At 37.2% G+C, this 27,595-nt stretch overlaps 1 protein-coding gene across 1 annotated transcript in view; it reads left to right on the top strand.

Moving 5' to 3' along the window:
* LOC139694273 (uncharacterized) overlaps nt 1-27,595 on the top strand; it is an 88,129-nt gene that overhangs the window by 32,508 nt on the left and 28,026 nt on the right. Inside the window, exon 3 of the mRNA XM_071592738.1 lies at nt 27,033-27,247. Coding sequence (XP_071448839.1) covers nt 27,033-27,247 — 215 coding nt within the window. The remainder of the gene's footprint in view (nt 1-27,032; nt 27,248-27,595) is intronic.

Here is a 27,595-nt window from a genome sequence, read left to right as displayed (position 1 = left end):
GCTTATGCATGTGTTTTGTGAGCGAGAGAAGAGAGCTACTGAGAAGTTCTCACCCCACCGGATGTGATGGCTGTCCGTCCCTTCATTGGTGGCATGGATGCGGTGCGCATAATCATACGAAAGTTCTACGCGAGTATCTGTTTTTTCAGAATTCTGCTGCAAAAGACGCGATGGACGGTAGCTCTGGTCATTTTCCAGGTGAAGGAAAATACCTTTTTCCCGGAATGTTTTGTCGGCAGTAAAAATGATATGCATGTGGGCATGGAATGCAAAAATTCATTTGTTTTATTTTTATGTTCCATGATATCCGTTTATGTCAAAAACTGCAATCTTAAGCATTTTTTACACTTATATTTCACGTAAACAACTACTCTGGAGCACATTTATGTAGCAACATAGTAGATGGAAGTCACCGTATATATTTATCCCTTGGGAAAGAATACAGAATGGAAGGGGAAAGTAAAATAAAAAAAAGAAGGTTAGGGTAACGGAGGGGTGAGTCGGGTGCGCTTGAAATAAACTGCCCGGAAATGGGAAGCGTTGCAAGGGGCAGCGATCAGCAGCTGACATAAGGACAGTGTTCTAAACGGAATATAATGAGTAGCTAAATTATGAGCAGGGACTGGAGGTGTCAGGAATTTAGGATTGAAGGATGCTCTACGACAAGGAGGCTGATGGGTTTCCAAACAGAGTTAATGTACAGTGAATTATTTTTGATTTTAGATGGCATTTTCTATCTTTCCGTGAACATTCATTTTACCATCTTTTTTCACTTTTTGCAGTGCCTCTGATGTAAAGATGATCACTACTATGGCAGTTTCAGAACAGATGCTAGGCGAACTTAGATCATATGTTTAAAAACCTGAAGCACCTAACCTGCTCCTTCAACCCTCCTTTTTGGAACGAGTAGTTGATTTAATCTGTGTATATTACCTTAGATACGAGTGTGGACAATTAAACGTCATTTTTTAATCAAGATATTCATTAAGGCATATTATTTTACGCTTCCAATGCCCGAGTGATAATGTAAGGTTACTATATTGCATGTTTATAAAGTAATATATTATCACTATTTCCGTTCTGTGAAAATGATTTTTTAATTTGCTTAAAATTTCGTTCATTAACAAACATTGAAATAAGTGTAAAAAATAAATGTTCATATTTCAGTACAATATGTAATTATGCATTCGTACCAGATTTACTTCCCCGGGAACACGAATGGGTTTTCATAATACTTAATTATACATAAAATTTTATTGATTAAGATGGAATTAAGGTTCCCTCTGAGGTATCTTAATTCTACCTTCTTCAAAATGAATACATTAATGTCAAATATGTCAAATTATGAAAAACGGAAAAAATCACCATTTCCTATATTAGTATGAGAATTGCATAGGATAACGACCAGAAAGATCTTACATCTTAATGAAAATTTCTTATCAAAAGGTTTTTAATATATTCAGAAATTCATAAAAACGCTAACGGTCATCATTTCAAACCCTTCGTTTAAATTTCATTAAAATGGCTTCATGATAAAAAAATCCAAATTCGTTCAGGACTTCGTCCCGACGCTATATTTTCGGTAACTTTTATTTTCACTTGTGACATTCGAATCAATTTTATATTCACCATGGAAATCAAAACAAATTTTTTCAAACAACCGCGGTTGTTTTGCGAAAAGAAATCATGGTTCAATTTAATTAATGCCAAAATGAGAATAACCAATTGGTGGAAATATTTTTAAATGTTGCGAAATTTCCAATAGATCTGCAAAAGTAATTCGCTGCACATTTAATAACGATGCTGGACTTGAAAATAGCTGAGAAGAAATTTTCATTTGAGTTGTGGTTTAACTAGCTAAATTGTCGCTCATTTAAATTATTTCTGAAGTATCGAAAAAAAATTTCTAAGGCTGAAAAATTTAAAAGCAGATAAATAATATAAAAACGTTTCAATGAATACATTTATCCGTGTGATTTTCTAGATTTGCAATTCAGTTGGATATTTTAAATCACGCAGGGTCACTTGATTTTCAATTTTGCCATTTCCCGGCAATTAATTAATTCGTCACTCCATTTGCTAAAATATTCTCTTCAATTGGGTATACCATTTGTGGGAATTTGATTGCACCATGTCATTTAAATTCCATTTCTGTGTACTCAAAATTAATATATCACCCACATCAAAAGGGTCACTTGCTTTTTCTAGAATTTAATGATTTGTTGACCAATTGATGAAATAGTAGCATGTAACTGACAATAGAGTTCTATCTATGCACAATTAAAGCATTTATACTGAAAAAACTAATTAATTATTCAATGCATACCTTTGTTACTAATTATTGAATCCCGTAACAATAAAGTAGTAATTTAATGGAAAATTTGGAATATATAAAGTGCGTTTTTGTTAAAAAATTAGTAACAGATTAGGCAGCAATTGCAAATATGGATTAAAGTTCTCCAAAATAATCCTCCAATTTATTTAATCGAAGTAATCACTAAATAAAAATTAGATATCGGATAAAGTGTTTCAGGAGCTTATCTGAAAAAAGATTCCCATGATTATCATAATTAGAGAAAATGCATCGTTTAATAGAATTAAAACCGCACACTCCATGTTCCTTCACTTATTTCTGTCATTACGACAACCATAACCACTTATGAATTAGCCTTTTATCCTTCTTTATATATTATCAAATCGAATAACCGTTGTGTACTTTTGAATTCATACTTTTATACACGCTATTTAATATGAGGGTGCCTATATGCTATCATTTAAATGCATGCATATTAATTTATTTTGGTGAAATAAGTAACATTTTCATATTATGATATTGAAACAGAAACATCCATTGCATTGTTTTTAACGTAATAATAGGACAGAAAACGAAAACTGACTCTTGTCGCAAAGAGCTGAACATGGCTGGAAGAAAAATATTTTGAGTTCTTCCATTTTCATGCCTAAACTATGCCATTGAATATACTTTATTCCTATTACGACTCTAATTTACCAGTAGATGAGGAAAACGCGATGGTCTTTTCTCAATAGGTTTACCATTGAATGAATACAAGAAGTGGCGAATATTTCGGCACGTAAAATGCAGGAAGTATTTGAGATAATGACGACAGGTTTAATCAGGCGGGAGGTGGGGTCTGAATACAAATCTCCGCGTTTAAGATGTAACTTGCTTTTCAGATTTTGTTTCATGCGGAATTCGCATTCACCGACTCAGACTCTTGTTATAACCGAGACCGTTAGCTTCCAGTGCAAATGTCGCCCTGCCTGGAAGCAGCCCCTTTGAATGCGAAAGCTTCACAGACGGTAAAGATGGAGGGAAGAGGGGTGAACGAATAAGAGAGGATAGGTGTGGATAAGGACCGGCTATAGGCAGGGAGGATGATAACTACAGGAATGAGAGAGTGGGTAAAGAAGGAATGAGGAAGAGGAAGGAAGAAAAGCGTGAGTAGAGAAAGTGAACGATGGGGATGGAGATGAGGGAAGGAATTATAATTTAACCGGTGGACACCCTAAGGCCTTAGGGCTTCCTAACGGAGGTATATCTGAGTGGAATGCAAATTCTTTAAATAATTAAAATCTATGAATGGATGACGCTGTCTCAAATGTATGCAGAATTGTAGAGCTGTCCATAACTATGACATTTTCTCGGTGGACATATCCGCTAGGATTAAAGAATGGGGCTTAGGAATGAAGCTAAACAGAGTATATTCAAAGCGTTCGGTGTAAACCTGTTTAGGACGTATTAACATGGCCTTGGAGATCAATAAAAATTCTGCATATTAATACGGTAATATTAGATGAAAGGAGTCGGTTCAACAGAGTTCTATTCCGGGGCTTATTTCTCATCCTTACACACACACAAACACATATGTATGTTATATAACACACACACACATATATATATATATATATAAAAAATTTAAAATTATATATATATATATATATATATATATATATATATATATATATATATATATATATATATATATATAAATTTACGTATATACATTTCAAACACCCGATCCCTACTTGAGGTACTTTGCTGAGAGCATTTTGATTGAGTACGCCGTTCTTCGGATGGGGCAATAAGCTGTGGAACCCTTGGCGCCTTTTTTTAAAAGTAGGCTAATGCCGACATGGGGTTTCTCACCATCCTTCAACCTTGCCTGCCCATCACTAATGGCGCAAATTACTTCAGCTGTCGGTTGCCTCCCATAAAACTAATACTACTACATTTTAAACACGGAAACCCCCCAAATGGTGAACACATATTCATTTACATACATTTGGGTATAAAGGAAACGGACAGAAACATACATAAAAGACAAACACAAGAATGGCGGGGAAAATATAAAGATATATACATATATATACAAACATATATATACATGAATAGATATATATATATATATATATACATATATATATGTATACATGAATAGATATATATATACATACATATATATATATATATATATACATGAATAGATATATATATATATATATATATATATATATATATATACATAATTATATATAGACATATATATATACATATATATATATATACATACATATATATACATATATATATATATATATATGTATATATATATATATATATATACATATATATATATACATATATATATATATATATACATATATATATATATATATAATACACACGTATGCGTGTGAAAACGCTTATTTATTAGAGGTTCCCTTACCTCTAACTGAAGCTAGGTGCAGTCCCTGATGACTTTTTTCTTCCCGAGTTTCCTGAGGACTTATTATTTCTCGGCATTACATTATTTTCTTCTTTATTTCTTTATAATATCTGCCTGCCTCCATGCTATTTTTTCTTTCCTCCATCCCGCTTACCTAATACAATCTCCCATCTATCACGACTGTCAATATTCCCATGCTTTTCAATATTTTCTCTCCATTCAGTTTTTATACCTCTTTCGAATTTTACCAACTTCTTTTTCGGTACAATGTTTCAATATCTCACCCAACATCCATTCCCAATTCAAACCCAGGACATTTGTGTTGCCCGTACTCATGCATTATGCGAGTTAAACTAGGAATCCGCATACAACACTCGCGCCTGACTTCTGGTTTCGTAAATTTCACGATCTTCTGCATCAGTCTTGTGCCTCTTTGAGAGACATGCTAACATAAAGTACACTGAATATTGCGTAGAAATAAGGGTATCAGAAATTTATGACGTAACAAACTGGAATTTCTGCCTATCTTTAATTTTTTTCATACTTCCTCGTCATCTATTAGCTTTCTGTTTGACTCTTATTTCCTTGAATTATTTTGCAATCAAAACTGAATCTTTACATCAAAATTAATCCAAGGAAATTTTAATTATTCTTTTGAAAAAATTACTTTCATTGCATATTACTTTACCCTTTTAGTTATAACACATTTATGGACGTGTTACTAGATATGAGAAATACTAATTCTCTGCCAGCTGTGACTGAAAAACTTTCAGCGATACATGAAGTAAATTTCTCTTGGTTTCTAAAGAAGCAATCGAACAGGATAGAGTGAAAAGAAGGGGAAATTCTTTTGGCAGAAGGAAGACAGAGAGAAAGAGCTATGGAAAACACTCTTGGCCTCAGCACCGTCCATCGTGATTTTAAGGGCAGCTATTCAATTAGTTAACGTTCTCAGCTTTTACATACTAATAGCATTACCGGTTCATACTCGTATGTGGAACCATAGGAATCTGAATCACTCTAGAAATTCAAATATAAGTGATAAAAACATCGACCCAATTGACAAACAAGTTCCTGAATGGAGAATTCGTTTTCCTCAAGAAAATTTTCTTTTAAGTGAGGAGAGATACCATTAAAGAAAGTACTCTCCGGATTACTTCTGTGACCGCCGTAGAACTCTTCGTCATGCCAAAGAAAGGAACAAATAAAATTGTAGTTGGCCAGTCTTTGGTGCAAGCGATCCGAGGATAGAAACACCACCACGTTTTAAATTATTTGATAGGAATTTTTCCATGCTAATTTTGTTCCTTGCAAATACTATACTGTGTACACCGTAGCACATTATAGTACATGCTGTGTAATGTAAATTATAGAACTGCGATGTCAGCTCGCACTTCTTCGGTGTTTAGGCTACATTTAAAAGTATGACCAGCGATGGTGTCTGAGGGGAGAGGTCTAAAAAAAGGCAGCTGGCGCGAAGGATAAGGGTCCTATGAGAGATGGGCGAGCACCTGCCTGTTGAAACCCGCCCTAACTTTGTTAAAAAGGGGTCCCCGAGTCAGTAGGGGATCGTAGTGCACACTCTCCTCGCATCTCCCCTTTTCCAAACCTCTCCGGAACTCCCAAAGTGATACCCGCCCTCCATTTCTCTCTCTACCTCCTCTTCCGCCTATTTCAGCCATCCCTGTCGTCCTCTTTCCCTCTTCCGTTTAAAACCGTTTCCTTGTTTCACCCTATTCCGCCTTGCGTCACCGAGACTAGATCCCCCGGCGCCGTAGCAGGTCGGTCAGGGAGGAACGGATGAGGCATGAGACGTAAAAAACTTCCCATATCGCGACCAGCAATTCAAGTCGTAAAGCCTCTGTGGGCCAGGTCAAAAAAAAAAAACAAAAACACACGAAGAAGCTGAAGGTGATAAATTCTGACCCTTGAATCTGTCTCCGCAAGCGGCTTGGGGGGCGTTCGTGCTTGCGATCACGTTGGCATGCGGTACCTACCTACCTTTCATTAAAAATATTTCTTAAAGTGTTTACTTTTGAAGTTCCAAAACACTACGTTTGACAGCTTTTGAAGGCGACGAAAAACGATAACCACTCACCATAGCTCTAAACTTGCTAACATCAGGCTCAATTTTAGGGAGAAATATATGTTCAAAGAAGTGACGGAGGAGATACTTTTCCCACAGAGCAAATACGATCGGTTTCACATAAAATAAGGCAACTTCAAGTAATTTTGTAACACATCTATCACTTTTTTGAACTGTAATTCTCTTCGGACTGGAATTTACATTGAATGGGGGAAAGTATTTTAAATTCATTTGGGTGATGGGTCGCAATATATGTCAACAGTAATTTCGGAAGCTTATGAATATTACTAACAAATCTGTTATCCCAATTAAGATAAGTTAGCATTTAAAGAATCATCAAAGGTTAATTTATTCTGCCACAACTGCCTCACGAAGTTCAAATTAAATAATGAAATAAAGAAGAAATAAATAATTGCACAATTCGAAAATGGTATGAATTGCTATTTTTTTAAGTTTCGTACCCATAGTTAAACGGCGGGTGGACAATTGATTGAAATTCCTTCCTATGAAATTAGTTTATTTGTCTTCTTCCTCAGAGCGTATGCAAACGATTATGAAAAACAGCAGCCTTCGTCTAGATTAGCTCAGTAAAACAGGAGAATTAACTCATAACTAAAAAGGGGTTTTCTCCCATTTGCCATGAATATTAAGCTCTTGAAGACAAAGTGACTGAATGTAAATTTAAAGCAATGCCAAATGTCATGTAAAATGACCAGAATGACTTGATAGCTTCCATGTTGTTGTCAAGTGTAAAGCAGGAAGCCGTTTTCAAGTTATGTTTTCCTAATAAGTACTTGTAGAAACGTAGGTCTTAAATTTCCTATGAATTTAATCCAAAATGAAAGACCAAAAAAAAATAGGAGCAACAATGATTTTTCATTGAAAATCTCAATGCCGTCTAATCTATACCTTACGAAAAAGTCCCATGACACTAAAGTTGACGTCGACGCTTTGTCGCCATGCTGCGCACTACGCGCAGTATTTACTGTATGAGGTGTGGCTCTGTTCGCATAAAGAACCGAGAACCGTCGACACTCTTCCTTAAGAATTTATTTGTAGGATGGAAACAAAGGGTAGCGGACTCATTTTTTTCACGTTCACAAAAAATAAAAAGGTAAAACGAATAGATTTGAAAGCTCGCCGAGTCCACATCTCTCCGTTCACTTTCATTTCTTCCTTAAGCCCTTTGTTCTGTGCCTTCTTGCGACGGAAAAATTCCCACCGTTCCCTGACTCTAGCCTCGCTTTATCCGCCCGACAATCCAGCATACCTTCCGTTTGCTCCATTTTTCGAGTCGGCCGTTCCCCTCCTCATGGAACATCATCCCCCACTTAAAAACCCCATTCCGTTCTCAACCGTCTCGCATTGCTTTCATTCCATCTTTTTCTTTCGTACCCTTTTGTTCTCAAGTCACTCATATTTCCCCCCTCCCCACCTATCCCCACCTTGATTTGGAATTTTCCCCTCCATGAAATTCATCCGATTACACTGGTCGTCTATTGGTCCTTTTTCTCTCATCGCTCCTTCATTTTGATCGAATGCATCGCGTCCTCAAGGTCTGCCCCCTCCATCATGTGTTAACCTATGTTTTCGTGGTGACCCTTTGGAACAATTTATATTATACTTTCTCTTAGATTTTCTCCAGGGAAGTGGATGCGTTTGCCTGTATTCCACAAAAAAATGCATAAAAAAATCTTCGAAGACCCTCGAGGGCTTCGAGCTTTTTGGATAAGGGACAATGTGGACCCGTCCTTATCTTTCCTTATTTGTCTTAATAATCTACTTCACTCAATACATTCATTAACCTTCTTTTACTCTTTTCCTTTCCGCTTTCCCTTAAGATCTACCGTTTATATTCTTTCCTAAGTCCCTGCAAACTACTACCCCCTTTTCACCTATTACTCCCCTTCAGCCTTATCCGAACTTAACACATCCTTAGGTTCCTTTCCCATGTAATCCATTTCCCTTTTACCTTTCTATAATCAGTTCCTTTTCCTTCCAATTACGCCTCTTATTTATTTACTTACGTATACTTTTTTGAAAAGGACAATTATATAAACCATGCGTTACCCATACCCGAAGTCACTCGTAGAAAGCAAAAACTCCACACCTGCTGCTTTACAGACTTTAAATCGAGAGAGATCGGTGATAGTAGAAATATGGTTTCAAAAATATTTATTCGGTTAATACGTCGTAATCGACGAAACAAATATAGAATTGCACGAAGAGCCACCAGAACTATAAGATTACGTTAAATCTACCCGAAAACAAAAAAGAGATAACTTTCGAAATAATTTTAATGACAGCTTTTAACTCATCCTACGTACGCGAAATTTAATATTTTTTAGACACTAATCATTCTTCCCTTTTCCGAACATCTTTTTATTTTCTCATTCCTACAGTAGATCATATCATGAGATATTGAACTGGAATTTTTGTTCAAATAAAACAGCCAATATCTATGTCACATCACCTTTAATTTCAAGAATGGGATATCGTTTTACTGACTGAGTCGATTTGAGTTTGAAGCAGATGACGCAAAGATGCCCAGCAGGTGATAGTTAAAAAGCAGAGCAATACCGTTGGATAGCAAATTTATACTTTTAAGCAATTAATTCGCGTTAAACCACTGAACTTCTTTTATGAACCTCATCAATGAATATCAAGTCTCGGTTGGTTCAGGTATGTGAGTCTTAAACTATTAAAAATAACAGTGCATGAATATTAATATTGACGGATATGGCCGTTAATTGATGGAATCCAACAATTACCGGGTAAAATTATATTACATTTTTAAATTACTAATGTCTGTTGAAACCTCTTCATTTCACAAATCGGTTTCAACAAAGCAATACCAAATTACATGAAAATGACAGCTTTTCATTGATATCGGGTTACTTCAATGCGTAATCTTTTATGGAAATGAACACAAATTAATTTTAAGGTAAGGTGTTATCATTCGTAACATTCAGTGCATGTAATAGTATGTTTCTTAAACAATGAGTAAAAAAATTCGCGAAAAGTTAAATTAATCGAATATATACAAGAGACCGAGACAATGGGAAATTATTGTAACGCAGTGCCTCAGAAAATGTTTTAGTACAGCTTTCACGATTTATTGGATGTGACATAAAAAGTCTGTACCGAAAATGAGTAGGATAAATCTGTGGAAAAAAAGTATTGCGGATTTAAGTAAAAATTGATAACTTCATGAAAGCACCCTTATGTATCGACACACTAATGCCAGTGCCTCCACCAGTTGTAGGATGCTTCCTTTAAGGCCTCAGTAGGACCATCGCTCAGGCACCTGGACATGGCCTCTTTGAGATAATCCAGTGGTCCAAAATAGTAATTTAAAAGGTTATACTTGGGTCGTACTCAAAGACCCATATCTCGTCACCAGTAACCACCTATTTTAAAACATCTGGGTCACTTCCCCGTGGTTTAAATGGTCAAGTGCAAGATTGACACCCAAACAGTCTTCTGACAACTCCTTGGGGACGATTTTGGCGCCCCTTTCTCATGGCTAAATCTTCTGTAAGAATGCAATGCACTGTGGTTTTCTGAATATTGCACTCTTCTGCTAAAATCTTGACACTTTCTGGTCAATCAGATTAAGCATGTGTCTCACGCTTTGCACGTTTTTATCATACTGTGTAGTTTTTGGTTGTCAAGGGCATTCCTCATCGTCAACCTTCTGGTTGACAAGGAAACATTTTATAATAATCAGGATTGGAACGCGACGGTAGGCGAAAGAAGAGGTGATAATGAGGTCAGAAACTAGGAAACAGAAAGTAAAACCTTTCTCAAGAAAGAAAGGGAAGTTTTACGCTAGTGCTAACTTCATATACATTATTATTCACATCCGTGAGACTTTCACATACATTTTATATACATATATTGAAATAATTATTATAAAGCAATTAGACGGGGTGTGAACTACATTCCCAAGGACGTACTAAAGAGGTTAGGTAATGAGGAGGAAAAACTTTTTATAAAATAACTTGTAGCATATACGAGGAATTTGGCTTGAAGATTACGTTACATTTATGTAAGTTTCTATCTCAAAAGAGGAAAAGGCAGCCTCTATGTTAGACCTGTAGAACTAAGTTTTATTTCACTCTCAATGAATATGGTACTTAGGTCAATCAAATAAGGATAAAAAAGAAGGTCAATGGTTATTTTGGGAACGATTGGCCAGATCATAATTTTGAAGGCTGCCAATCTAATGTGTCTCACCTATAATCGTTGAGGTGACTGTGCACGTTTCAGTTACAAAGTGTAGTCTATTAAACCACATTACGAGTATTTTCCCTTCATATATTTCAGGGGCGTTAAGATTATTATTTTCGGAACTCTATAACAGATTCGTCTATTTGAAATAACTATTTAGAACGTGGAACAGATGGGGAGATTAGTTTAACAATGTTTAGCTCGGAATTCCTAGAAATAGCTGACTCACAGATCGTGCCAGAGGACACCTGGAAGGTTTGGACCAGGAGTCCTGGGGTCAGAAAAAATATTTTATGCATTGAGTTATCGTGAACCTACACTCATTTCAATTTGCAAAGAAGGAACTTAGAAAATCGTACTGTGGGACGTTAATTCTTGCCGTCGACTGAGACGACAAAATGCTCTAAGAGGGAGAGGGAGAGCGAAAGTGTACAACGTCCTTTCGCGTTCTCATAATCGTCCTTAATTCCCGTTCTCTTCCTTTCTCCCACCTCCATTCTCTTCCCCGTCCGACCTCGAACCTCCCTGACCCTCCCACCATTCCTATGTTATTTCACCCCTCGCAAGTTCTTTTGTCATCCCCATGTGTTCCCCTCACGCCGACCGCAAAACCCCTCTGCGCGCCGCATATCCTCCTACCTCTATCCCACTGACGTCCACCTACCCATCCCCACCCGGCAAATCCTCTCCGTCCGACCTATCTCTTCACCAACACCCCCCTCTCTATTTCCTCCCCACACATTGTCCTGTATTGTGTTCCGTCTTCCCCGTTTCTCCGCTCGCCTGGGTCTGCCCTGTCCCATTCGTCCACTCCCTTCGACCGTGCAGGCTCTTGAGAGAAATGAAAAGCGAGTTGTGCGGAGGGCGGGTTGGTGTATGGATGAGGTGGGGCTAGGGATGAAAGAAAGACGGTTTCCAACTTTCACAACCCCCTTTGCGTCCTTCCCCACTTTATCCTGTCTCTCCGCTCCACCCCTTCTCCAATGCCGCCACCACCCAGCCGAGCCCGAATGTCTGTAATATCCGTTTCTCAATTATGATGACTTATTTTTTTTTTAATGATTTCGTCTCAGTAGTTAATGATCAAGTGGACATTAAAGACCGATCCATTAAATGCTTATTCCATTCTAAAATTCAGATCAGATATAAAAATTTTCTTTCACCACCTCTTAGAATTTTTTTAGCTTTTAATTGAACGGTTTTTTTATTCCGCGGCGGTAGGCGAAATTTTGAAGATCTGGAACCACACAAAAATAATTTATTTTATGCATTCTTCCTTCTGCAGGACGTTAATCATCAAATTTCCAATACTTTTTTTCAAAATTAATTTTTTCAGAGTCGTTTAACAATTAATGAAACGAAATTTTCTCCGAACTCGAGGAGTTTGTCCCCATTGGAAAAAAATCTGTCATCGCCTGTCGAACAGAACCTTCACATTAATAATATCATAACAGAACCACCTTTGAATCAGTAGGTTGATCAATAATAAATTTTTGAGGTTTTGAAAACAGCAAGATTCCGCAGTTGACGAGAAAGTCGGTCGGTACATGCTCGCCGCTCAACGAACATACGTCCCTCAGCTTCTCCTGTCCATTTTACCTCTTCCCTCCAAGGCTATAACACTCCTACCTACACAGGAAACCTTACCGCACCTCCGAACCGCCTCCCTTTGCCCACCTTCTCTTACTCGACCCTCCCCCAGACCACCCACGACCTGCATAAGCTTGGGCCCGCCCAGGCGCGACTCGGCCGCCAGGGCCCTCCTGTTATTAGCGCACTGTATTAACAGCGACTCTTTTGCCTCTCCCCACCCCCACGCCCCGTTGCGGCGGTGTCTTTGTTTAACATACGGATCGGGGGCGCGCTTGACGAGGCAATGGGCGAGTGAGCGCGGGGGGGGGGGGGGAGATGGCCGACGACCGAGTTCTTTGTGGTGGTGGTGGTGTTTGCGGACGAGAGGAGGGGTAGCCACGTTGGAGAAGGTGGGGAGGCACAGGGGGCGAATGTTGAGAGACGGGGAGATGGGGATGAGAAAGAGGCTGGGAGGGAGGAGGGGAAACTGAGAGAGAATGATGAGTGGATGGGGTTTTATGCAGGATGGTTTTTTGGTGGTGGGGGTGCGGCAGGCTTCGTCTGTCGTTTGGTTTAGCAGAGACCGCGCTCCGTCATTCGTCTGCCGTCTCCTTGTTACCCCCGTGCCCGCTCGAGTGAATGCGCCGAAATGAAAATCGGCTGCTCTGCGATTACCGCGTTCTCTCTCTATTTCTCTCTCCCTCTCTCACCACACCATATTACACCACCGTTGCATTGCTCCTGCCGCGACCTAACTTCCTCCCATCCCTTCCCCGCTCCCTCCCATATTGAGCTCACAACGCGAGAAAAAATAGAACGACGATTTCTTCGTGAATTCTCGAAAGACAGAGGAGGTGGAGGAGAGGGGGGGGGGGAGAGGAACGGCGCTGCGAGAGCTTAGCGTCCGCGAACCAGAGCCGTCTCGGATGAAGAGAGTGATCAGGGGATGAAGAGTTGATCTTTACTTTTTACTTTATTTTTTTGCCCCTCTCCATTCTCCATTTATCTCACGTTCACTACACACATGCACAAGCATATATATATATATATATATATATATATATATATATATATATATATATATATATATATACTATATATAGCTCTTCAACCAGATTCCATCTCTCTCTCTGTCTTTCTCTCCTCGTCCCTCTCTTGAGAATAACGCCCATATTTTTCCTCGTCAACCCGTACTCCTCTCCCTCCGATCCTTCTCCTTGAGCTCCTCCGGAAAACGAATGCAGCGCGAGCAGACGGGAATGATTCGGAGAACCTGGCGAGGGGGATTTTCACCGCGAGTTTCAATTGCTGCAGTCTATTCGTCCGAAAAATTCTCCTCCACCTCCGGCCGAGCGGAGAGGATCGAAGGGAGAAGGGTTAGCGAACGTGAGCGGGAGGAGGGAGAGTTTTGGATTTGGAATTTGGTGCATTGTGTGAAGACCCTTTCATTTCATCATCCCGAGTCGCGCGGGGTGAACTCGTGCGAGCGTGACACGATGCGTAACGGAAGTGCTGGGAGTAATACAGAGAGGATTTGCTCTTGATCCGGTTTCAATTTCGGCGGCGATTCATCCGCAGACCCCCCCCCCCCCACACGTCAACAGAGACGGTTACGATTTTTGAATTCCTGAATTCCGAGGTTGTTCGTTGCGCAGCAAACGTTAAAATTCAGTGAATGGAGGCATTAATACAAATAGCCTGTCTAGTAAGCTTTGGATATTTACGAGGATTTCAGCTTAAGATATTTGCAATAGCAAAGTTCTGAATTAGGAAAAAAAATGGATTTTATGACAGCATCGATCGTATTTGAGTTTTTTTTGTACCAACAAAATTTCATTGGGTTCGAACATTTGAAATAACAAGTGTACGACCAGTCACAGCATTTTCAGCTAGATGAGTTATTCATTAACTGCAATGAGATGAACATTTTAAGGTATTCTCTCCGTTCTAACTACAAAGGGGTGGTTTTCTCTTCAGTAATACACAGGTTTTATACCTGTACGTTTTATGGTGGTTAAATTTTGTATATTTCACGCTATGTTAATATTTATTAAGTTCTACTCTTCCTCAGCTGTTTAAAGTGACTCCTTTATCCCAGGTTTAAGAAAAGTGAGCAAACTGAAATTAGAATTATTGATAGATGTAATTTAAGAAAATCAATAAAAACGTTTTTGATGGTAACGATATAGCTCCTAAAAACAAACAGATAATTATTCTTTCTTGGTACGTTACAAATGGATTTCCACAAAGAATCGGCCTCGGCCATCTCTCAAAACAAACAGGGTTGCCCAAAAACTGGAATACATACGGGTAATTATATTGATATTTTATTTTTTGTATACTAAACATTTTTCTACGCAGTGATTAACATGGAACTCGAAAGCGAGACAGAGTGGTTAATATGTTTATTCCATCAACCACGTTTTCACATAATAAATTCGATTTGGAGACAAAAGAATGTTCTTTTCATTGTATCATAATTTAAAAAAAAGGGACTTTCCATTTAAATCATTGCTGTGCTTATTTTTAGCTAATTAAATATGAACTAAAGAAATACTAGACATCTGTATAAACCAAAATCACGCTTTAATTCATAAAATCACGCTTTAATTCATAAAATATTATATTCTGCTGAATTAAGGAGTGGTCTCCTGAATACTTAGTAGGCCGGGTAATTCTGACGACCAATATAATCTTAGATGCAATTTCAATAAGATTTTTAAAGAAATATAAATATTGGAAGTCCTTCTCCAATACAAACATTTTATTGGTGGTACCTAATGACTGTAACAAATGCTATTAAAATTCTGTCGTGTTTTATTTCGAACGAAATCATTCCTTGCGTAACTACATCTACCATAGCTGACCATTTCAGGGAATACCTGAAGGTATCTTTCCGATAATCAACTAAAAATTAGGAATAATTGGGTTTTTTGTGCATTTTTGTTAGACTTTCGGAATTAAGACAAGTCAAACCTCGTTCTATATTTAAGTCACTCTAGTTAAAAAATCATAAGGCAGCACGTTTCAATGAGAGTTTCGAGATTTTCCAGTCCGTGTACAAAAACTACAAGAATTACCATCCCGGCATTTGGCAATGGTGGTTATTGGTGTATCTTGCAAAATTAAACCAGATGGGCGCAAAAAAATTGCTAAATAGAAAACATGGCAATAAAATAACTGACTATGCCAAGCAAGCACAGATAGCACTGACTGTTGGACAATGATATTGATATTTAATGCCGCCATGTAAATCACCAAAAATAAAAAGGAATCGTAAAAGTGACTCACTTCAGTTGAAAATGCCCTTTTCGTTTGATTTTAGTAGTCATGAAATATTTTTCACCCCTACTTTCAGCAAGGGTGTAACATGCATGGATTTAAACACGGTTCTTTTTCTGCAATAGTCTTAAAATCTGAAGCACCCCACCATGATTTCAAAAATGGCACACGGCCCATTAAGTATTCCGTCTCCTGATGACGACGTGTTGGTCAACTATTAATGTTTAATGCTTTTTCTGTAAAAATACTATTCAAACCCAATCATATATTATTATAATTCAGAACTTATGCTGCTCTGATGAACAGCTAGTAATCCGGGTAGTTTTATCGACTAAAATAAACTTAGGTGAAATGTAATACGTTTTTTTACGAACTATTACCAATTGAGTTTCTTCTTCAATATACGAATTCGATTGGCTATACCTAATGGCTAGCATTGTTATTCAAATATTGACGTCATTGATTTCCAACATCATTCCTTGTGTAACTACATCTAGCTAACTTCTTTGAGCTATAGCAATAGGATTGTGCAAAGCGATATATGACTAAATAAAGCCCTGAAACTGACGACTAATACGTTTTGAGTCACTTTAATGATAGGAGCACTGCTCAACTCGTCAGAAGGGTTGATAGCTCCGCTGGTCTCTGAATATCAATTTTGATTTCGTGCAGTCTAGCTGAACATTTCCCCGTACCTACCTACCTTTTCGTCCACGATTTGCCCCATAAAGCCTATTATGATACTGCACCGATTGCCAATTAGTGCCAAAAGTTCACGAATCGTCGGTATAGTACGCCAAAAAAAATTGACATGCATTGGAACTTTCAAATATCGCACTGCCCGTTGCAATACGGATGAATTCCCGAGGAGCGGCAATGGGAACTCTACGGTAACTGAGCTTATTGTAACAAGAAAAATCGCAATTGTGCGAATCGTTTACAAATCTTTTTTTTTAAACGAGATGTGGGAAATGTCTCGATTCTATCAACCTTTTCCAACAGCTTGCTTTCCCCCGTCATGCATTTTTATACTTCGAATCAAATTTCAATCCACGATTGAACTTTGCCTCGCCATCGTGTAAAAATGAGAAAAGAACGTTTATATGCATAAAGAAATGGTTTCACTTGCTAACCATCACAACTTATTGGAATGCACTAATAAAAAATTTCCTTCGAAAATGTGGTAGATTACAATGTCATTTACAGTGGCATTAAGTTTTCGTGCACATTTTTACTAGCAGCAAATTATATAAAGGATGAAGAATATGTAAATATTACGAATCAGGAATAACCAATAAATACAAATATGAGTAAAATTTAAAAATCCATAATTCCTAGGGTTTCTCTCTGACCTGACCTTTTTACCTTTTCTGATTTTAGCCGTACACAAAATAGGGAGAAATGTATAATGAAGACACTTTTCGTCACATTTTCATTAATCAATAAATAATCGAAGAAAAAATTATCACTTAAATAGTTTAATTCAAATGTGTGTTGTAGTTATATAGGTTGCTCACACTACCAGAACCTTCTGATTTCGTCATTCTGGCTAAACGTCAACATTAAAATCCTTGTACTTTTCTGGTCTTCCATCTCTTTCTTTTAAAGGTTATTGTTATAATAGGCTAATTTGTTTACCCTATCTGAAATGGGTCCCTGATAATATGATTAGAATTGAAATTCGACGTAATGCAAGCCCAAAAACTTCGTGCCTTTTGGAATTTGGAGCACTCACACGTTCTTTATTCGCATAGAAATACTCAATAATTTAGAAGGCTGAAATAAGCTTCAGGCCACATGCATCCACAAATATAATTTTATTAGGACTGACGTGAGCTTTGATTATAATCTAACAATAATTATGTTCTTATTTAGCATTCAAAACTTTCTGATAAAAATGTTTTGATTTGAGAAGAAAGATGATGTTCACTTCATTTGGTTCACTGAATCACAAGAAAACAGAGCCCTTAGTTAAATAGAACAGTTCATTTTCAGAGTCACGATATTTTCCTGTTTCATTCCTTCAAAAAGGAATTGATTGCGGTTAAAGCTAAATTGATTAAATTTAATAGCTCACGATCATTCAGAATGCATATTAATAATCATGTGTAATTCCATGCAAAATATCGAATATGGCTTTGACTATGCTACTTTGAACACTGAAGCGGGTCCCCCTTCAATTGAGATAAATTATTTGCAATACGCTCGTAATTAAAGCAAACCAGTATGTACTCTCATTTTCGTGGTAATTTGGCGAGTTAACGTACTCGAGAGTTAAAAGTCTCTTGTGGCTACATTGATATGAGAAGTATTTCAAATATTAATTCATTCACTGTTCGCTCACATCGCCATTTGGGCGACCTATTTGCTTGGTGCCGAACGAAATAGTAAGGGCTAAGTAGCAGTATTTAAGTAGATTATACCATGAAAAAATGCTAACAGGTCTATTTGGTGATTTTATTATTATTCATAAAAAGGAAACAATATTTACGATTATAAATCATATCCAAAAAGAATGATAAATGATAAAATAATACTTAAATAATAAAAAAAAGTTTCTGGCGTCACTTGGTGGAAAATCTTTACATTCAAATTGAAATCAAACCACTTGGATTTTCCACATAGGACAAAGAGAAATTCTATGTCGAAATGCCGAATGGTTTAATTTCAATTTCAACTTATATATTATTATTATTATTATTATACTGTCTAAGGTTTGAAGTAGGTTTTGGATGGACGCCAACGGAACATCGCTATATTTTATAGCCACAACTAACATAACATAACTGAATACCCCCAAAGCAATGCACATTTCTTCGATTCTGTGTGCATGTATTCATTTTACCTAACTAGACTATCTTTACGACCCCACCCCCTAATCAGCTTGCCTAGCGTTCTCCTATCTAATCATAGTTTATCTCTATTAAAATATCTAAGACTATTATTTCATAGACTACTAAGAAATATAATAAAAATTATTTAGCATACGAAGAGCAATATTTTTGTCGACCAAGAAATTTCTACAGAGAATCGGATTTTTCAGCCTTATGCTATTTCACTGTCAATAGGCAATGTGTTTCCATGTGACACTTAAATGTCACATAGCGAGAAATATACAAAATACAATAAGCCTACATTTCCAATTTTGTAACGGATTACCCATATTTTCCTGCTATCTTAAATTTTCTGAAATTTGTACCGCTGATTCACATCATATAGTATATAGCGGCTGGGGCTCTTCTTTCTCTTTTCCTCCCTGTTCCGCATTCTCTCAAACACCTCTTGCTATAGTACTCTATTTTATCATACGCGTAACAACCGCAATTTCATCACGTTATGATTTGTTCTATTCAGCTCTTGTCCCGGGTACCATTGGTACAATGGATATCAATTTAAGTTCTCATACACTAGTTGAGCACTCATGATCGAAATAGGGTTCTACCAAAATCCGGGGCCAAATTGGCGGCTAACTATTCATCAGAAATCGCTATTTGGCGTACCTGGCCACGTGAGTTACTTCGTAATCAGTTCTTTGTTCGGTAGCCACATTTCTTCCTACGTTACCACAACTGCCCATATCTGGCTGTAAATAATATGCGGCACATAGTCTAATGTACCAGAAACTAATTTGCGTACGCAATTCCTTCATTAATAAATGGCCGGTATTCATTCCTGTGGCTCGTTAAAACATTAAGCAACTCAGTGTGATGATACCATTTTACGTACTTGTTGTTGGCGGCTGCCTTTCTCGGGAAAACCTAGCTATTAAAATTTACAAAAAACATTTGCGATATGCATCATAAAACGCACACCATTAAATGTAGGGAACATAAATCATCTTGCGTCCACTTAACTATTCTGGGAATATTTCCGTAGCCGTTTGCCTAGGAAGCTAAAAGGTTCTACATATATGGCATAAAGCACGAGAAAGCACTTCACTGAGTCAAACTTTGGTTTTTCTTCCCGAGAGAATGGCTTACAAATTTACAAATTACTAAATGTCCTCCTTTTGCTCTAGAAATAAAAATGTTTCACAAACTTTGCAAAATGATTTATTTAACTCATTAAAGTACGAATATATTTTCCAAAGATTCAAAATTTGACCGAAGTGAGGCTTAATGTTAAACAATTTTAATTCACTCAGCGTTATTTCAAGTCTGATTCTATTTTGTGTAAACAATTCATTCAAATGAGAAATTGAATGATTTTACCGCACGGGGGAGGTTGGTTGCTAAGGTGATTCCAATATTTTCCCCGGCGAATTCGTCCTAATTGTAATAATTTACGAGGCATAGCAGAAACTGACGAAAGGTTATACGAAAGCGCATTTTCAACACATAGAGACTGCCGTCATCAGTGGTTCTCTTCTATTATTAGCAAAATATATTAGCAATAGCTGGTAAAACTGGCCAGTCCGCATTGTATATATTTTGCATAAAAAGTATCGGAAAAATAAATGTATTTCAGTAATTGCTACTATGCCTCTAAACTTTTCAAAGTTCATCCCTTGAGCGTCAACGTACTTTTGCCAACATCTTTCCTACCACTAGAAGGCTCCCTGGTAGGTTAACTCCGGTAAGGTCCTTAAGGGTACGCGTGCAAGCTTCTTTGGCGGTACTTCGGGTCCCATTATGGTGCCCTTTGAGGATGGATTTCATTTTTGGGAATAGGAAACAGTCTGCTGGTGCCAAGTCGAGACTTAAGGTGGGTTGGGGAATCGTCGCGATGCTATTTCAGAAGGTTTTCGTGAGCAGACACTCGACTCTGGTCGTCCGCCAAGACCTTCGGGACGAGTTTTGCGCAGATTTTTCACGTTGCCAAATTCGCAGTGAAAATAATGTGCACAGCCATCTCATCAATTCATATATGACCTGCGATCATACGCACATTTAATCAATGGTCTGAATTCAGCACTTCACGCACGCGTCAGGAAAAAATTGCTCCCGATACTTTTTATACTAACCTTGTACTTTTATACCGAAAATAAATACATTTGCTGTATTTTACACCTTAAACAATAGAAGTCATTAAAAAAATGAATAAAAATTACCCTGAATATGTATAAAACATCTATACATCTTTTAAGCTTTTGATCAGCAATGCAACTTTTCCCTCATCGTACGAGATTAGCCTCCAGCCTCTTACGGGTTGAGGCAACGTTAAAATTGATTGAAAACCCCTTGTTTATTCAATAATTGGTTCATTTTCTCCAAGTAATCAAGATTTTAAGGTATTAATTTACATAGTTGTCGAGTTAATATATGCACATATGAGTTAGTATTAATATATGCACATCTTCAATTAAATGCCAATATCTTTGGAAAATACCCAAATATTATAAGGTGGATCATAAAATTTTCCAAAAATGTCATAGTTCAAAAATAAATCTTCCATCACAACTTTTTCATTTCCAGATGAACGGAACACTATTTCCACAGAAAATAGATATGAAATGAATTTCAACTCATGAATAAAACTATGTCCTTCTTGTAAAATAAGTAGTCCGTAAAAATAATACGTTTCCGACTAATGCATATTCCCACTCGGTGACTTTTGGACTAACTCACCTTAATGGACGCAGTCATGAAATCAAATTTGTCTCTATTTTTTAGATGAATTTAGTCTTAAAGTTAACGATGCGTAATGTACACCCAACCGGCGAACACACCCCATTTTTGAGTTTAAGGAATAACTGCAGATGTAGTAGGACCCACTCTTTGATAGAATATCTAAGTAAAGCCGAGAAACTGGAGGTTTCATAAAATATTCCCCTTAAGAACCATTAAGTTTGGGAAAATCAATATATGTCAGAAAAACGGTCAAAAAATGCACGGGTGACGACATTATCGAGAAGATTTGTGGCTTTAGACATGCAGGTTGACGTTCCTTCCCTTCCAAAAATATTGAAAAAGATCTCACCAAACTCTTCAAACTTTGAAATCAACAAGGTCGATGGCATTGGCCCCAGATGGACTATCATATGGCCACAGTTTCCGGGTACTAGTTAAAGTTTTCAATCCCGTAAACCGGTAAGTAATTGATTCCCTTGTTTTCGAGTGTTCTGTCAGGACCAGTCTGCAAGGGATGGAAGTTGAACGTGTGTCATCATCGGGTTTACTTGTAAGTCTAGGGTCCAGATTGCGAGCAAACACTCCTTCACGAGTACTTGCGCGCAAAGGATCGTTCATTAATAGTTGCCAAACTACTCCCGGGTGACGCGACCGAAAGAAAGAGTTTGACGGGTAAGAATGAAGCAAGAAAAACCGAGATTACTTCATTTGAACGCTCTGAAAACGACCAAATGAACGTTAGAGATTAACGCTTTGACAGTTAATCATTCTACCATGAGAAAATGGAAACTTCGGAATATTTTTAAAAGGCAGTACTTCCATATTTCTATTTCCGTAACACGAATATCAGATTGAGAATATCTTGTAATTTAAGCAAAAGGAAATTTCACATGAAATGTAGCTAAAATATATTTGTAGCATATTGGTAGCGTAGTGCGAAAATGAGGTTATAAGAGTAATATATCGGCAAAGAGGCTCAACTTAAAAAAAAAATAAAAAAATCAATAGAACGAAGGCAAACTAGTATTTTATACTCGTAGCTAAATTATCAGTTTTTTTTAATTAGAGGCAGTTCGAGATATTTAAAACGAAATTACTCAATGGTATTTTATGACCACTTAATTACAACTGGTACTGATTAAATTGAACGTAGATTATAAGTTTAAGTATGCTCGTTGTATGAATACCATATTCTCAGTTTTTATCTAAAAGAGTTCAAAGCGTGTGAAAGGTTTTGCAGCGAAATTTGGAGACATTTTTATAATGCTAATAACCATTAGGAGCCAAATTCAAATTAGAGAACTTCCTTCTGCAAAGGGAATATATTTTTATTATAGTTAAGGGCAATTAAGATTAACTTAATAACAATATCGGTAAAAAAACAAATTCCTAGTCCCGCATTGAACTAAAACTTTCTCTTTAGGCAAGAGAATGAGTGTAGGTTGAAAGTTTTTCATACATTGTGACAGGGAAGGATCGAGAGAGTTCTGATAACTATGCTGTTCTTCTACTACGTCTTACAGGATTCATGAACCGTCAATTGAGAAAATAAAATTAATATAAAGGGGGACAAACGACCAAGTGCAACAAATAGTGCGAGAAGAGAGGGGGTTGCAAAAAACAATTTGGAGATAGAAAAAGTCTACGAAGAAGATACTGGAAAGTGTGGTTTGTATCAAAGACAGCGATAGAAAATAAAATGTTTTGGAAGTGGATAGAACAAAGGAAGAGGGGGCAGAAATGGGGAAATTACGAAGTTAATATTTAAAGGCAAAAGGCAAGCAAGAGAATTTCCACACGAATAATTATTATGGCATATCTAACTTCAAGTGGTAAACTCCATGATTATGATGTCGGATCGGAAAGCTAAAAGTTTTTTAGATTTTCCCATTGCCTCTCCTTCAATTTCGTATATTTCCTTTCTCCCATCATTTCGTTCAACATTCCTATCCCTTTCTCTCCTCTACTTGATTGTCTTAAGTTCTCCCCTCCAAAACAGTCTTTGACATCCCATCACCAATCAAAATGCTCTGCATCCAACTTTCCAGCCTCCTTTGGATTTCTTCCAACAAGCCTCTCTTCTCCCTCACCATGCCTAGTACTTTATCGTATGTTTTCCTCATCGTCCATTGAATTCCTCCATTTTTCCCTACAACCACACCCAACCAAAGCCCTGCCTACGCCCATCATCTTGTTTCAGAGACCATGCCTCCGAACCGTACAAAACCACAAGCCATATCAAAGTTTTCCGAGTTTTTTTTTAACATTCATACTCTTCATCTCTGCTATCTATTCCCTTCTCCCAGCGAAAGCTTCTTTGCCGAAAGCGATTCTTCTTCTCTCATGGTCCTACAAATTTTACCATTTTCGTCCAAAACGCTCCCAAGATAACACTCTCTTAAACTTGTTAAAAATAGAGCGCATGAATAGTAACTCATAAGTTCATTAATTCTTTCCCTATCCCATTCTAATTTAGAGCTATGTTTCATTGAAACGTAAATTGTCGACTGTTTTCATTCATTCAAGATTGATCTCTCTGTATAACCATTACTTAGAGCAGAGAATGAGCTTATGATGGAATTGGGATAATGATTTTTGAATGCCATGCAGCCTATTCTGAATGTCCTGGCCTCTATCAGTTTTTTAATAATTTTCTAAGGGATCCATAAAATGTAATGGATTTATAAAATCTGCATCCTGTAATTTTTAGTCAGCTGCTAATACTGCCGCATAGGTAAAAGCGATAGGAATACATGCAGTCTCTTACCTCATTCTCATCCTCATCTGGTATAGTAGAATACCCGAAACGGATATAAAAGAGCTAAACAACGAGCAAATAAATATAAATATAAATTAAAAAAAAAAATATTGTTACTATATATATATATATATATATATATGTATATATATATACATATAAGTATATAAGGAAAATTTTTGAATAGTTATATGACTGGAACATTGCCGATGGTGGAAGGAAAAAGGGAGAGAGGTATTAGTGTGGAAGTTAAAAAAATATATTTGAAATGGGAAAAACTGAACTCGTACCGACGAATAAAAGCTCTGCAATCCCACGAATTATTAAACGCGTATATTTTATACTCCCACGACCATGGTTTCACTCCACTTTGAGGCATTATCATTTGAGACCGTGGTCGTGGAAGTGTAAAATATATATGAATTTGTAGAATTGCAAAGTTTTTATTTGTCTCTACGATGGAAATATTCCACCAAGTAACTACTCAACCTATTCCATATAAAATATAACCCTATTGACACAAGGGAAACATCTAGGAGGCATAAAACTCGATTAAAAATCGGAAGTGTTTTGCTCTGTCAACGATCTCTTACTAAATATTTCGCATAAAAATGAGCAGAATATAAACTTGATTTAAGAGACGAGTTTTACATGGTCGATCCATTGGCCGTGGTTTACGGGATATTCTTCGGCATTGGAACTGAATAAGGGAACCCTTGAAAACCTAAATATGATTTTTGTTGTTGATTCACTACTGTTTGCAACGAGTAAGTTTATTATTTAGACTATTTGTTCCACACGCCGTGCCGTGATTAAAAAAACATGTAGTACCCTTCGGTAATTGTCGCAACGCTCGAGTTAGGGAAAATACAGTTATGTCATTTCCAGGTCATGGGGTCTCGGTCAAGGTAGATCAAAGAGTGGTTGCACAGCAAGTGCACCCGCAAGAGTGTGAGACGTATTGGATTCAGGTATTCATTGCATAAGGTAGCAGATGGTCATGTACCATCCACAGTGAATTAAGATTTTCTCAGGATAAGGTAATATTAGGTTATGCCAAACAAATTTGAGAAAAACATCCGGAAGCTACCTCACGGTTGACCTATTGCACAATGTATGGTTAATGATGATCGTTAAAGTAAATTTTTCAGCGTCATCTCTGAAGGTGATGATACATAAGCATGCTAAAATTAATTTAACTTTTGCCCATAAAGGGAACTACGATGAGAACTTTGGACAGAGACCTGATTCCTCAAAGAGATTAGAAATGAGAAGAAAAGGCAGAAGTAATGAAATCGTAACTGAAGTAAAATATTATTTGAAATATATTTAGGGTTAAAAACCAAGATTTTGAATCGAGTATGCGATTTAGAGGTAATGAATAGAAGTGAGTATGTGATATTAGAGGAAATAGATCACAACTAGCGACAAGGATCAGCCAAAAAGGTCTCTAAATACACAAGCTTAATAAAGGAGCGTGAACGACATCGCAAAGAAGAAAAATAGTTATTTGGTAGGTTTATTTTTGACATTAAAGTTAAGCAGATTGTAATCCAGCCTGCAAGACCATCATGGTGTGTATAGTATTGTCCATAAATACGTTGGAAATTTCCACCAAAAATTTACTCGACTCGACTAGGTTTCAAACTCTGAATTACCATCCATTTTAATCAAAAATATACATATATACAACAGTATAGGTATTTGCTGGAGAGATTAATTCCAGATTCGAGCCTTGATCAATAATTTATCCAATATAAAAGTTCCACAGATGAGCGAATTACTTTAAGCAGTGCGAACCACTACGTTCATTGTATTTCCACCCGAAAATCATTCACGATATGAAATTGTATATTCTAAATTGTGCCAGCAAGTACAAGAATATTTCTATACACCCACTGAAATTAGAGAAAGATAATCCATGAATTTAGCTATTGATATGATGCACGTCAGAGATTACTTAACCAATTGGCATTTAACAGTAATTACATAATATAAAATTGAAAATTATGAAATGTTAAAAAACTATCAATTAATTTAATTTTGTAATTTGTAGCATTGTATGAAATATCTCTTCAGAGATACAACCCTGTGGCTCAATGTCATATGTCTGGGAAAATATATGTAATACTGAGTTAATATTCTTAAATTTTGTTGTAATTTGAAGTATTTCAAGAACCTAGAAGGCAACATTAATGATCTTATTTTTGGATTCAGAATATTTTTACAAATAATCTATGATAGGTATGAATAGTTAACTTTCTATATCTTACTGAACAGGGTATTAAAATTTATTACAGATTGTTTTTATTTAATGGATGGATATGTTTCCTTCGTCATTAGCATCCACTGTTAGTGTGAATGTAAATAATGATAACCTTAAGTGAATCAAATATATCTTAATGTACAGTAAAGTGAAATAAATTAAATTTTTACAATATTCTTATTGATCTTTCAAACGGGATTTCACTTGAAATCGGACGATCTTCTTGTCTGCATTCATTTCGATAACCTTCCGGAAAATAAATAGGGAAAGAAGATCAGAGAGCGTTCCAGTAGCTCTCCGCACGAGAGCACTTTCGTTGAATACAAAATCGGACTTTCTCAGCTAATTAGATTTGAGACTCTTTGGCGTCTCCGACCCTTTTTTCCTTGCGACGCCCCCGGTTGATAACGACGCTTTCAGAAACAGGATGAAAATGAATTCAGGTGCTGAAGGCATACATGGTGCACTCTTTCATCCAAATTTTGAACATGGCTTCTCTTTCATTCCCCACGGACAGTGATGTGTCCAGCCTACGGCCTCAGAGACGTCCGGCTGACGGTGCCGGTGGCGGTGCGCCGCGGTGGCCGGGTGAAGCTCTCCTGCGATTACGACCTGGAGGACGCCCAGCTGTACTCGGTTAAGTGGTACCGCGGCGATCAAGAATTCTTCCGATTCGTGCCGAGGGAGGAACCCCACACGCAGGTGTTCCCCTACCCAGGAGTGAACGTGGACGTGAGTAAGAGGAAAATGATGATGATTGCCCCGAGGACGCATTTGTTGTGCTCTTTGCCCCACGCCCCGCGATAAACATGAGTTTTGGAACTGTGCGGGCACGTCACGGGTTCTTTGGATTTCTCCAGAGGTTCTTTTGCGCTTTAAAATACCTGCCGACCTCGTCCATATTTGATCACCTGAAAACTAAGCGAACTTATGTGGTGCTGGCGACGTGGTCAGAATATAGGAAAACTCCTCAGGAGAGAGGCGGTATCCCTTGAGAAAAAAATCGGGTGATGATGCTCATTATTACGTAAAATCCTATTTTGCCGTTTCTAAGTCTATCTCTACACGGTTAGGTTTTCT

This window comes from Hetaerina americana, unplaced genomic scaffold, assembly GCF_022747635.1.
Source record: "Hetaerina americana unplaced genomic scaffold, ioHetAmer1.1.p SCAF_1, whole genome shotgun sequence".
Taxonomy (NCBI): domain Eukaryota; kingdom Metazoa; phylum Arthropoda; class Insecta; order Odonata; family Calopterygidae; genus Hetaerina; species Hetaerina americana.
This window is presented reverse-complemented; position numbering and strand designations above follow the sequence as displayed.